This window comes from Neopelma chrysocephalum, unplaced genomic scaffold (genome assembly GCF_003984885.1).
Source record: "Neopelma chrysocephalum unplaced genomic scaffold, ASM398488v2 Primary Assembly neopelma1_116, whole genome shotgun sequence".
NCBI lineage: Eukaryota > Metazoa > Chordata > Aves > Passeriformes > Pipridae > Neopelma > Neopelma chrysocephalum.
Window position 1 is genome coordinate 1,805,339 of NW_020897778.1, and position 14,029 is coordinate 1,819,367.

At 43.8% G+C, this 14,029-nt stretch overlaps 1 protein-coding gene across 1 annotated transcript in view; it reads left to right on the plus strand.

Moving 5' to 3' along the window:
• Positions 1-13,774, plus strand: part of CIT (citron rho-interacting serine/threonine kinase) — a 74,779-nt gene extending 61,005 nt beyond the window's left edge. Inside the window, 13 exon segments of the mRNA XM_027696855.1 lie at positions 742-911; positions 1,875-1,955; positions 2,157-2,292; positions 3,545-3,684; positions 4,547-4,639; positions 6,803-6,911; positions 7,035-7,163; positions 7,821-7,901; positions 8,507-8,585; positions 8,698-8,886; positions 9,743-9,761; positions 9,763-10,047; positions 10,506-13,774. Coding sequence (XP_027552656.1) covers positions 742-911; positions 1,875-1,955; positions 2,157-2,292; positions 3,545-3,684; positions 4,547-4,639; positions 6,803-6,911; positions 7,035-7,163; positions 7,821-7,901; positions 8,507-8,585; positions 8,698-8,886; positions 9,743-9,761; positions 9,763-10,047; positions 10,506-10,529 — 1,535 coding nt within the window. The 3' untranslated portion in view covers positions 10,530-13,774.
• The last annotated feature ends 255 nt before the right edge of the window (positions 13,775-14,029 follow it).

The following is a 14,029-nucleotide window of genomic DNA, read 5'->3' on the forward strand; positions in this document are numbered from 1 at the left end:
GGTTACCTCTATCTGAATTGGGGGAATAGCTCAGCACTCTAGATCCAGTTACATGCAGGCCGTTGCTTCTGTCGTGGTAGTTGAACTGTGGTTAATATGATCATCCAACCAAATGGAAGTAAATTCCCAGAGATTTGTAGCGTAAACACTCGGTTTATTTAAATTTCTTCTCTATCAAGTGTGATGTGTCATACCTCATGCCACCATTGTGCTCTCACCAAAAAGCCATTAACTTAGAAATACTGTGGGATGTATAGTCTCTTATTATGAAAAAATGTTGATGTGTTGATTTGTATGTACTGAACAGAACTGATGATAAGATTCTGTATGTCTTGACTTTGACATTAAAGGATACAGATTGTTAAAAACAAAGGTTTCCATAACCAATTTTTACAGATTTTTCTTAATCAGTACAGGGAAAACTTTAGTCAACTGGCTGGTTTTCTGTTTTTTTTTTCCACAATGGAATTTCTTTCTCTTTTGAATAAAAGGCAAGAAATTATTTTTGTTTAGTAAAGAGAGCATTGTATGTATGGATTCCATACATCCAGCTAATATTTAGTTGTCAGTAGCTAGCCTGTGCAGGACCTGTAAAGGAGAAACCAATGTATCAATTGCCATGGTAACATGTCATGATAAATACAACTTCTCTCCAATGAGGCTGAAAGGTGTTGATTTTAAGTCCACTGACAATATTCCAAAAACTAATCTAAGTCTTATTCTATCTATATAACATCTCAGATGTGCCATATATCCTAAAATTGGAGTCTCATCCACACACCACTTGCTGGCCTGGTAGAACACTCTACCTGTTAGCACCCAGCTTCCCTGACAAACAGCGCTGGGTCACAGCACTGGAATCAATAGTGGCAGGTGGGAGAGTTTCCAGAGAAAAAGCTGAGGCTGATGCTGTGAGTATGAAAGTTTCGTTTAATAATAAAATATTCTGGGAGGGAGCAGAGTTTTGAAAAATATTTTTTCGGTATTTGACGTACTGAGGTTTAACTGAAGGTAAGTTATTGCTTCTGCCTTATGATGTACAATGTGAGCACCAGGATCTTGTTCATTGTGAGACTGATGCTTTATGTTACAATACCCTTCAAAGACATGGGGAGTGTAGTAAGAGAATCCCAAAATATCTCTGTAATTCCAGCAAAGGAAGAAAGAGTGGTTAGCACATGGTTTAAATCCAGTCTCATAAGGTACCACATGGAATGAGCAAAGAAATAAAGAAAGAAAGTAAAAAGCAAAAACTTATGGAGTCAGAGGTTTTGTTGTTTCTTGACTGGGGGGGGGAGGTGTGTGTGTGTGTTTTTAAGTTTGTTTTATTCCTAATAGGAATAAAAAGTTAAACAGATTTGTTTAGGTTTCAGATAGCCTTTTTCACATCGTGTACCAGAAAACTCTATTTTCTGGTAAAGGGAGATTGGATTCTATGGCATCGTGTAAGTGAATGTTAGCTCTAGAGGCAGGGAATATCTGACTAGCAGGAAATTATCTTTTTTTTTGCTCAGGCTCACATTCCTTTTGTCTGTGAGAAAAATACATGCTCCCACCAACATTTGTACTTTTCTTAAATCCTTCCCCTCAGAAAATTCCACTGCTCTGCTGTAAGAGACTGGGGTAAATGGAAAGGATAGGGGCAATAATGGATTCTGTCTGAGCTTAGGATAATTCCGATTGGTTTGCCTTACTGTGTAGATAAAAGTCTACTAATTCTTTTGTAGGAGGCAACCCTGCAACTTTTAGCTTTCTGAGAAAAAGCCAAGCTTTTTACCTGTCTGAAATGATGACCTTACGTTGTTAAGATGCTCACAGATAAAGAAATGAAGATTAAGTCAACAAGAAAAAAAAAATCTTTTTGTCATTTGCAGAAATTGCTTGGAAACTCCCTGCTGAAGCTGGAGGGTGAAGACCGTTTGGATATAAATTGCACAATGCCCTTCAGTGACCAGGTAATGATGGTGTTCAGTGGGGCCTTTCTGAGTAGTGGATAATTCATTCATGGAAATGGTGTCTTAATGGCAATAGGTGTAATTACACACTTGCTTGTGGGTTTGTTTTTTTTCTCTTCACTGCCAACGAGCGTCATCCAAGTTTGCTCTTGGAGCATTCCTTGTTCACCTCATGCAGAGCTATTTTTTCCCCTGTTGTAGGTAGTGCTGGTGGGTGCAGAGGAAGGTCTCTATGCCCTGAATGTCCTGAAGAATTCCTTAACGCACATCCCAGGAATGGGTGCCGTCTTCCAAATTCACCTCATCAAGGACCTGGAGAAGCTACTCATGATAGCAGGTACTGGGCTCTGTGTTACCACTGGCCCTGCAGGGAGTAGATGGGAATGGGTTTGTGCTTCACTGAGGTGCCAAAGGGCCCTTTGCCTTTGGATTCATCACAGGTTTTGTCTGGTCCTTTGTCAGTATTTGCCAGGAGTCACTTACCGTGGTTAACACAGCCTGGTCTGAGGCTGCTGAATGGATATGGGCGTGAAGGCTCAGTTAAACCTTCCAGAGAAAGTGATTTCTCTGTTTCCAAAGCTGAGGGAGGGAAGAAACAGAAAAAACATTTCCAGGTTAGAGGTCAGTCATCATTTCAAGTCCAATTTGAAAAGTGTTGAGCTGATTAGTGAGCATCTCTCCTCCTAATCACTGCATAACCTTTTTAATTAACTGTTTGAGGACCACGATGTGATCACTGTGGCATAGGGCCAGTAACTCTTGACCTCTCTTACCCTAAATACTAATCCATGTAACAAAGCTGGGACTTCCTGTCATGATTTAAGATTCCCTTCTGAAAGGAACGCAAGTTTTAATGTCTCCATCTGTGGTTTTCCAGAGATAATCCTTCCCACACTGATGTAGGCACGCTGAACATTAGGGTGTATCTTAAGCTGAAAGCCCAAATTATCAAGTGTCTATATGACATTTGTAGGGAATGAAAAACAAATTTTCTCTCTTGTTCTGTTTGTTCTGCATTTTTCCCCTTGTAAGGATTTAAGCTGTCCATGCTTTATTTGTGTCAGGGTGGTACAGAACAAAGCAAATCTCACACATAATGAGGAGAGGGCTGTGTTAGTCTGCTGGACTTCTGAGAAGAATTGTGCTTGGGCTATAATGCCATTTATTAGGGCACTTCTTGGAAGTCCCTTGCCAGTTCTCTTGGCACAGAGAGGTTAAAACATCTTGTACTTAAAACATCTTGTACTTCAAGAAGTTCTGAAGTGTAAAAAAAACTTCTTGGCTAATTTTGAAAGGTGTCCTAATGAGGCCACAGTCGCTGTGATCTGCTAGACCTCAGCAACACTAATAACTCACGGAGGGAATGGTTGTTCTCTCAGTGGATTTACTGCCTGTTGTGGGATTCAGTTTCTCTAAGTTTTCTGTTTCACTCTGAGTAGGAATAATATGGGATGAATTCTACATGGTACCTTGTGACTGTTTCCACAGTAACAGCCTGTAATGAGGAGCTGCTGCTTAGGTAACAGGACAGACTTTTGTAGAGAAAAGGGAGCCCTCCCTTGATGAAATGCAACCATTTTTGTTTCCAGGAGAAGAAAGGGCTCTGTGTCTTGTTGATGTAAAGAAAGTGAAGCAATCTCTAGCCCAGTCTCACCTCCCAGCCCAACCCGATGTCTCACCAAATATCTTTGAGGCTGTCAAAGGATGTCACCTTTTTGCTGCTGGCAAGGTAGGAAACAGCTCCCTCGTGCCTCCAGACCTCCCCTTAGACTGCTCTGAGTTTAATATTAATAAAATCAGCATCTTTATTCCACTGGCAACACATCCAAGGTCTATATTCTTGTTTTAAATATTTTTCTTCAAATAAGGAGAGTGTATGGGCTGAAGGGAGGCTGAGCTGAAGACAGAATGGGGAATCTGCTACTAATATGGATAAATTTAGCCAGGATGCCATGGTTGTGTAGCCTAAACTGGTAGATAAAAGAAATCCAGCAGAGCATAGTACAACTGCCTCCTCACCACTGACTGTAATTTTGAGATTTATAATTAGTGAATTCTATCCTCTGTTTGTTCTTTAATGCCATGTTCCCAGGCCAGCAGATTTCCTTAGGTGTTTGCATCACTTTAATTCTTGACATTTACATAAATTACTGGTTTTAGTAATGGAACATTTAACCATAACAAAAATACTCATTAACAAGTACTTCTATGGACTACTTTGGTAACAAACTGAACACCATTCATTTCAAGGTGATGTTTAAGATAACAGTTTCAGGGATTGAAATGTAGACCTGACCTATTTGAATTTGTTAATCCCTTTCCTGTGGAAAACCTTCTAATTTTTTATTAACTTCTTCCAAGTATAAAGGAGATCATAGAAGCCATTTAAATTCACGTTCTTTTTTGAGAATGTGAAGAGGCTTTTCATTATTCCATGAATTCACAATAATTACCCTTTTAAAAAATTGTACTTGCTTATCTCTGCAAAGCTCTTTTTGTGGCAAGAGGTAACTTGGGTCCGTTTCACTTGCTCAGCAATAGAATTTACTCTGTATTACCATCCTGAACTGTGCTTGTTATCTTCCTTACAGGTTGAGAACACTCTTTGTATCTGTGCAGCCATGCCCAATAAAGTGGTGGTTCTGAGATACAACGAGAGCTTGAGCAAGTTCTGTATCAGAAAGGTGAGCTTAGTAACTCCCTGCAGTAGCTGAGGTAATTCACAGAGTGCACTAAACCTTTGTTTAAAACAAACATCTAAAACCTTTTTGCATGCATGAGAACATTTGTTTGCCAGCTAAAATGATAACAAATTGCGCTGTGCACTGACTCAAAGTGGAGTAGGCAGCAATTTCCTTTAATAAGAGTTGGCATATTTGGAGAGATGCAGAACAGAACTGTGACTTTTTGAGATATTGGATTCAGCTGTAATTGTACCCTCGCTTATTTGGTCCCAAAAAAGGCTTTCTTAATTATCCAGCTGTCTTAATTATCCTCACCTCCGTTGTCTTTGGAGAAATCCATAACAAATTACTTCACTCTTCTTTGCAACTATGGAAGCAATGGGTATCTGAATTTGTCCTACTGCACAAGTGAAAATTGAAGGGTATATTGGTATTATTCCATCTCAGGATAGGCAGCTCTTTCCCCTACTCATCCTGGTACATGTGTGCTTTCTCCTGGCAGGAAACAAGGCTGTAAGGTGTGGATCTCTCGTGGCTGTGTGTGCCCTCCTCTGTACAAATCCCCATCCACCTGCAGCCCCAGCCCTGTGTGGAACCTGCACAGGTCCTGCTGCTCTCTGCCATGCAGGGAGGAAAAGCAGAACTGCTGCAACTCCCCTCAGCCAGCTGCAGGCAGATCACACTCAGAGCATCTGACCCACTGCTCCTCTCAAACACATTCCAATGGAATGTCAGGAATAAATTTTATATGCTCATATAGAACCAGAGGAAAACCCCAAAATTAAACAGCCTTATAAAAGGCTGGCACCCAGAAACTCATGTCCTCTCCAATTCACAAATTAAGGGATGTTCCAGTCAAACTACACATCCCTGTGAGGTTCTGCAAGTGGCTTTGAAGGCACTGGTTCAATTTACAGCCTGATTGAGGCTGTTATTCCCACTGAGTGCTACATAGGCACTGCTGGAGGGAAGCAGTGGGCACAGTCATGCAGATCTGGCCTCTCAGGAGGAAAGACATGTCTTGGCACAAACAATGCAAACCTGGAACATCTACAGGCATTGTAGCTGATACCAACTCCTGCTCCCAATGGAGCAGGAGCCAGCAGGAAACACTGAGGATGTACAGCCCTGTCCTTTGACAAGGGAACATGCAAAGGCGTGTTTTAGAAGGCAAGTTTTCCTTATCTCCACTAATCCAGACAACTGAATTTAGATCCTAACAAGATGGCAGCAAGCCCAGAATATGCTCTTCTTTTCTGCCAACTAAATTTCCAGATAAGCTAGGAATTATGCAAGGAATCTTGTCCTCAGAAGATCTGGGCATCTGTGTGTTGTGTCAGGCTAACCTGCAGATCTATCCTAGCTGTGTAATCACAAGGCAGGTCTTGGACAACATCTCTGTGTAATGTTGTACAAAGAAGGAAGGAAGGAACATTGTGTATGTTTGTCTTCCTTAAGGAGCCATCAAGCTGATCTCTGGAGTGTTAACAGCCAGGATGCTTTAGGGAGCTGATTCTTGCTCTTGGGAGGATAATGGACGTGCCTACTGACAAGAGTTCTGCTCCATGGGTTATAAAGAGTTTGGGACTTGACTGGGGTCAATCCTGCTGCAGTTGTGTGGGCATTTTTGTCTGCCTTTCCAGCAGCTGCCCTGATTCCTGGTGACTTCCAGGCTAGGAAGTGATTGTTCTAGCACAGCTACACTGGAGCTGGGGCAGTTCTGACAGATAAACTTCCCAGTGACAAGCCTGTCTTACAGCCCCAACTGCTCAATCCTGGTCTTATGACGTCTCCAAGCCCTGTCCAGGCAGGCAGTCCTTGGCATGGCTGTCACCTACTGTAAGCAGGGAGCTGCTCCCTACTGCTCCAGAAAACTGAGCTGCAGTTTCCAAAACAGAAAATTCTTCCAAAAGGAAGAGGATAATATCAGGGTTATCACCTGGAGCTGAGCTGATATGCAAGTCTATATTCAAGCAAGTATCACTTCCAACAAAACAAATCTTTCTTCTAACAAGAGTTTTTTTCCATATGCTTTTGAGACTTTGATGTTGCCATCTCTTCCTTTATAAAGATATATGTGGCAGTTTTTAATCTTCCAGACTAAGCATTATTTGTAAACTGCTACAGGGAACTAATATCTGTCCATACTGTCCTCTTTTCCAGGAGATTGAAACCTCGGAGCCTTGCAGCTGCATCCATTTGACCACTTACAGCATCATCATTGGAACCAACAAGTTCTATGAAATTGAGATGAAGCAGTACACACTGGAGGGTAGGAGATAGTTCCTGAGGAACGCGAGTGGCTCCACAGATTCTTTTGGTGGGGCTGTTCTAAAACAGTTCAGGAAAAAAACATTGGTACCAATCAAGGTGTTTTTTTCTAATCTCTTTTCAGAGTTTCTGGATAAAAATGACCACACTTTGGCCTCTGCTGTGTTTGCTGCTTCCACCAACAGTTTTCCAGTCAGTATCATCCAAGTGAACCCAGCGGGGCAGAGGGAGGAGTATCTGCTGTGTTTCCATGGTAAGTGGTGGGTGGCTGTGCAGGTGCTGCACTGTACCTGTACTCTGGCACCTGAGCTGCAGAAGTGCTGCTGAATTTTGGGCAGCCTGTTTCTGCCTTAAAAGTTCTTCCTGCTGTGGATCAGTTGCTGCACGTAAACTGTGCCTGAAGGAAGGACTGCAGCCAGTAGTGTTAAGTGCAAACAAGTGTTTGATTATCCTGATAAATGTTCAGGGCTTCTCAGACCTGAGCTTTGTCTGGTTCCTGTGCAGACAGATGAGACTTTTTAACCTTCTTGTGATGAAATAAGAGAGGGTGTTATTTTTTTTTGTATAACTGCTTTTGTTGCCCTCTCGCATAGTGTCATGGCAATGCACAGGAAGTCTTCAAAAGCAGTAATTCTGGGTGACTAATGGTAGGAGTCTGCAAATTGAATAATAACCTTACCTTAATGAGTACAGAGAGCCCCAGAGCTGCAGCACCTTTTGGCCTGACAGTACTCCTACACCTCACCAATTCCATGTCAATTGGAGTAATTCAGGGCACTCGAGGATGTGCAAGATAATCCCTGCACCTTGTCCCTGATAAAAAGCCTGGGGCAACTGCCTTTGTCCCTTCAAAAAAAAGGGAATAAAATTCAGGCACATGCTCATGACATGACATGACTTTTCTTGGCAGAGTTTGGTGTCTTTGTGGATTCCTATGGAAGACGCAGCAGGACAGACGACCTGAAGTGGAACCGCTTGCCCTTGGCTTTTGGTAGGTGTTGGGGGGCAGTCACTTGGATTATGGAAATTATTGAAGCATCCTCATGGGATGTGTACTCTGCACTCAGCACTTCTGTTTCCTTCACGCTTTCCCAATTCTCCCAGAAACTGTGGAGATTTCCCCACGATTTAAGCTCATCCAGATGACAAAACCTTCTGAAGTATAAGCAATTTAAGGAAAACTAAACCAAAGTTACATTTCCTTAATTTTCCTAGTCTGACACTGACTGAACTGGCTAGTGCAATTTCTAATGATGCTTGCAAGTTTCTGAAATAGTCAAGAATATATGATGGCATTGTGGTTCCCTCAGGCTTTTCGTGCTGCCTAATGGGATTTTGTTCAGTTAATAGTCTGTTTTTAATGTCTCTTTCATGATACTTTGGTTAGTAAAGTCCTTGAGACACAGTTTCAAAGCAACAATTCTTTGAGCTTGCATCTCCCCCCTTAGTGATAGTGTCTGTGTCTTATTACAGAAAATGTATTCCTCACTTTTCCCAGAGGGCTGTCAGGCTCTCTTGTACTCACTGATGTGGTTTAGAAGTTTTTAATAGAGAATTTATTTTGTGTTTTTCCCCATCTTTGTGCTGCTCCTGCAGCCTACAGGGAGCCCTATCTGTTCGTGACCCACTTCAATTCCCTTGAAGTGATCGAGATTCAGGCACGAGCTTCTCTAGGGTAAGTTGTTCTCTTTTCACCCCTTTGAACAGCCTGTGGTGCAGAATATATGGACTTGCCAGGAAAAGGCAACCATTGCCATTGTAAAGACTTTTCCTGCAATTTTACCCAGAACTCCTGCACGAGCCCACTTGGAGATACCAAACCCACGGTACCTTGGGCCTGCCATCTCCTCAGGAGCGATCTACTTGGCCTCCTCCTACCAGGACAAGTTAAGGGTGATCTGCTGTAAGGGCAATCTGGTGAAGGAGACCAACAACGAGCAGCAGCAGCACCACAGAGGCTCCTCTGCCACACGCAGGTACGGTGACATCAGGGTGTCACAGTCCCTCACGAGGAAACCTCACCCCGATGCCTTTTCCCCTGATGTGGTGGAACAGATTCCCTTGTTCTGTTCTTAGAGAAGGAGGCTGGTGATAGCCTGTTACTGTAATGCTGGAGTAGAGTCACTGATGTTTTAAAACCCAGAAGGGAAAAAACTTCATCTCTCTAGGAAGATGGGGATAATCTTCACAAATGCTTTGTGATCTTCTGCTGGTTTACTTTGATGTTGTGATCGAGCTCTGACTTTGAAGCTTAGTGACCTCAGATGCTGTTGATATGACACTAGACATGGGTTGGCTGTAACAAGCTCTAAAGCAAGAGCCCCTTCCTGTCAAATAATAAAGTCTGCCTTGGGGAAACAGCGTTGGGAAGTTGTGATGTGATACAGCACAACAGTGATACTTTACACAGGTGAATAAATACTGGGGCTGGTAGTGCCCCTGTGCACAGGAGACAGAGAAATTGAGGCTTGTAGCTCATCCCAACCTGGCCTGAACATCCCAGAAAATTCTGAGTGTGAAAAGGCATATATCAAACTTGAGTGCATTTTTATATGAGAAGTGTATGGCTGAAGAGTGCGAAAAGGTGTCGTTTTCTGGCCCATTCCATACACCTGACTTACATCAGCAAGTCCTTAAAGGCACTTGACCAGTGTGGCTCATGTGATGGATACTCAGCTACCAAAGTATCTCTGCACTGAGGGCTGATGCTGAGGCTTTTCACCTGAGCGCTGCTGGGCGTGTTGTGGGGGGAAGTCACACTTTTGCCAAAAGAAAATGTAATAAGAGGTTTTTGTCACTCAGCTGTTCCCGTCCCTTGTTTTTGAATGACAGCAGCCCCAACAAGAGAGGCCCCCCCCACCTACAACGAGCACATCACCAAGCGCGTCGCCTCCAGCCCGGGCCCCCCGGAAGGCCCCAGCCACCCTCGGGAGCCAAGCACACCCCACCGGTACCGCGAGGGCAGGACGGAGCTGCGGAGGGACAAGTCCCCTGGGCGACCTCTGGAGAGGGAGAAATCCCCAGGGCGGCTGCTGAGCACCCGCAGGGAGCGCTCCCCGGGACGACTGTTCGAGGACAGCAGCCGAGGCAGGATGCCTGTGAGTGGTGCCAGAACTCCTCTTGCTCAAGTCAATAAGGTAAGTCAGGAGCCTGGAGACTTCTCTGTTCTCAGGACAAGGCTTGTATGTACTGCAGAAGGGCTGGTGGCACTGTGAAGTACAAGAGCAAATCAAATCTCACCCCTCTGCTCCTCAAATTCTGTTAGAACAGAGCCCACATGGTGTCACTCCCTGGCCCTGTGACCATCTTCCCTGGGCTAGTTCTGTGACTGCAAATGCTGCTTGACTCTAGAACAGGTGAATTTACTATCAGAAATCAAGTGATAGAGGATCTGAAGGGGGTTAAGGTCTGGGCCTGCTGTGCTCAGTGGTGCTGACAGTGCCTGCCTGTCAGTGTTTATGGATGATGCCCCCTGGCAGGAGGCAGGACTGTGTCCTGGCTCCATGGGAGCAGCAGGTGATGTTCTGCTGCTGGCACCTCGTGCCTGGGAGAGAAACATCTGTGACTTGTAACTGTGGTTTTATTTCCCTGCCAGGTCTGGGACCAGTCTTCAGTGTAAGTCTCAGCTAGACAAAGTTACTCATCTTGACCTGCAGGAAAAAAAGGAAATATACTGAGTATATGCACTCCATCTGTCTGCTGCCCAGTTCCCAAACAGCATTCCTGGGCCAAAGCTCGCTCCGCAGCGGGAGCCGTGGCGCTTCTGAAGATCCTTCACAGCTCAGTTGATTTCTCCGCACTTTCCTGCACTCCTGTTTTTGCACTTTGTACTACTGTTACTCTTTCAAGCAGTTCATGAACTTTTTGTATCCACTTTAGTCCCTCGTAGATCATCAAGGAAATGGGACTAGTGTCCCGCCCCAGGTTGTTACTGTGGTTAGCACTCCTTACCAGAGAGTTGGGCATAGTTCTGAGACGTGCTGGGAGCCCCTGATGGCCTGGAAACAGAAGGGCCAAGGTGAGCGAGTCTTTCAGTAGGAGCTGTGGTTGGATGTTCTCCACAGAACACGAGAAAAAATTACTTCTGATTAGTATGTTCACCTGCCACTTCTGAAAGTTATTTTGTTCTCACTAAAATTGCTCTAGAGCAGCTCTGATGGGGAGGGAAGATCTCTGCTTTAACCGACCCCCCTGCCCAGCCCTGAGACAAAGTGCATTACCTATAAGCTACTGGGTTGTAAGACTTTATCCAGGTCTTCTGCATGACAGTTCACTGCATGCTGCTGCACCATCACTGGCTGCTCTCTCCTTTTAGGTTGCTTTGCTGAGTAGTGTATTGTACCTCACTTGTAAATTAACCGAAACCTTTAGATTACGCTGCAAAATAACCGTTACTCTGGAAATTTGGCAACGAAGAGTTAACAAGCCTTATTCTATGACAAGAGTTACAGTCACACCTGTGTTCTCCTCTCAGCACTGGACACGGTCCCTTCAGCAATGAGTCCTGCCAGCTTCAGCTCCCAGAGGGAGCAGCCCGGGCTGGCTCCTCCCGTGAGCTGTAGCTTGTCCTACAATAAGATGCGGTGTGGTGGCACAGGACACTCACAGGGAGCAGCTCTGGCAGGTGCTGACACACCTTCACTGCCGCCTGTCCGACCTCGAGCCTTTTATTGCTTCCTATTCTCTTTTGCTGTGAACATGAAGCAGAGAGCAAATGATTTTCAAAGCAGGTTTTTGACCATTCCCTCTGCAATAGCAACATCCTAAGTGAACAACCATGTTCTTTACAACTGGAAAGAGCAAAACTGCATCCAATCTTCCCTTGGCGTCACACTTAAAACTTCTGCTAGTCCCTTGCAAGCCTGTGCTAACCTGTTCTAGAAACCCATCGAAATTCCAATGCCTTGTCAGTGTCCTTTGGCGAGTTTCATGGATATTGTATTCAGTTCTCTTGTCTGTTGGGTTATTTTCAATCAGATGATTTGGCAGGAAACTTGCTGAAAGTTTTTGTCTCCTGGTCTGAATATTTTGAAAGGTCACAGAGATCAGTCTTTAAATCTTTGCATCTCATGGAAGATCTTCAAGACCTCAGAAATGGGCTTGTTGAGTCCTGAAAGTGTATATCTTGTGTCTTGTTCGTGAAATGCTTCCTGCTATAGAAATAGCTCAAAGGACTGTACATATTTACAAGAATCTTTATATTCGTAACAAAAGGGAATTGAATTGGTTTCTACTTTTTTATTGTAAACTGTGCGTTTTTCAACACTAGCTTTTTGTTTTACTGGTGGTTGTGGACAGCCATCTTCAGACACTGGAGGGCCCTCAGCTCAGTCCTCCTCGCTCCCATGAAGAAATATTGTAACATTAAATTGCAATTGAAGCTTGTTAGCATAAATGAGGTTTTAGGTCTCTAAAAGTACAGGATTTTTCTTCATTACCTTTTTATTATTGACAAGGGAGGGAACCAGAGGGCCAGTTCAAAGCTCCACCTGGAAAGTATTGAACTTTGTTGTTGAACAATAACCAAATAAAACAAATAACTATCTTGACTGGCATGGTGAAATGACGGCTTCCTTCTCCCTGGAGTCCCTCTGCCCATCCTGCCCCCTCCCAGTCCTGGGGCTGGGGAATCCACGGGTGTCACAGCTGACCTGAGACCTAACCCTGGCAATATTTAGCATTTAATACTCATCATTCCCTGAACAAGTAGTTGTAAGTGGCTTCACCAACCCCAAGCATGTTCACATGAACTACAACAGGTGGATTTATCCAAGTCCTTTACTAGAGCAGCAGTCAGCTGCAAACACCTACAGCTAAATCCTGCCCTCATGTGCTTCACCAGTGAGAGGGGGAGAGGTAAAACATGTGTGAGTATCTGGGAAAACAGTCTTGTCCTGGTAAATGACCCCATGCATCTTGAGCTGGAAAAAACCATCTTAATTAACAATAGTGTGATCTAATGTCAGGTTTGGGATTTATCCCAGCACCGTCCTGGTAGCAAAGTGGACAGAGACAGTTCCTCATCCCACTGCTGTAACATGCTGGTGCTTTAAGGCCTAGTAGCTGCAACTTTAAAAAAAAAAAGACCATTCACAAATCCAGTCAGATTGAGTACAACCTGCAGAGTTACTGTACAGCTCAACTTACACCTGCTGGGAAAACTTGCTAGATCAGACTTAAATGTAAATAACATCTATTTTTAACTGAACCAGTTTTTACAGGGTCTGAAGTATTCTTTCACAGGAAGAGGTTTTTAATATTCACACTGCTGCCTACAGTAACTTAATTTGTCCTCCTACTGTTCAGTGTTTTTGGTTCTGTGCACATACCCACCCCCTCAGCCCTGACAAAGGGCTTGTTGGAGGCTGTGGGGGTGGGTTACCAATGGCTCCTCTTACGTTTTGGTCTACATGACATTCTCCATGAAAAATGCTCTACATAAACCCCAAGCTGCTTGATTTATCTATTGTGCCTACTATGATGTATATGATGAAATGCTGACTTGTTCAATGTTCCTTTATTTCTTTTACTGTGCACAAAGAATACTTATTTAAAGCTCATTGTTGCAGTCCTATGATGCATGATCCGAATTGTAACAAAACTAAACTAATCCAGAAACTGGTGGAGTAAAAAAAAAATTATTATTTATTGAGCCTTTTGATTCCCAAAAACCCTGCACAAATCCGTGTCAGCTGGACCCCCACAGGCTGTGCTGAAATTCATGGGGTCGGGGAGGGCAGGGAACTCTTGTTATTTCTGTACTGGTTTACTCCAGAGTCCCCAAGAGTGACTGTAACAAGTCTCTGCACCTACCTTAAAAAATGTGCTCTCCTAGCAACAGCCAAGAATAAACATAGCACAGACTGTGAGCTGTGGGTGGGGAATGTGAGCTAATAAATCCAACTCTTGATCCAGCTTTTGCCTTTGGAGGGAATTGATTCATCCCATTGCAATAAGGGAACACAGACTGATTAATTCATTCACCCATCAAGCAGAAAACAACCTAGCAAAAACCAATGAAAAGACCCCAAAACCCATCCCCCCAAAAAACCCAAAAATAAAATTAGCCTTTATCTCTTCCTTCATTTGCTCTCCTGTAGATGTTCCTGGTGGAGAGAA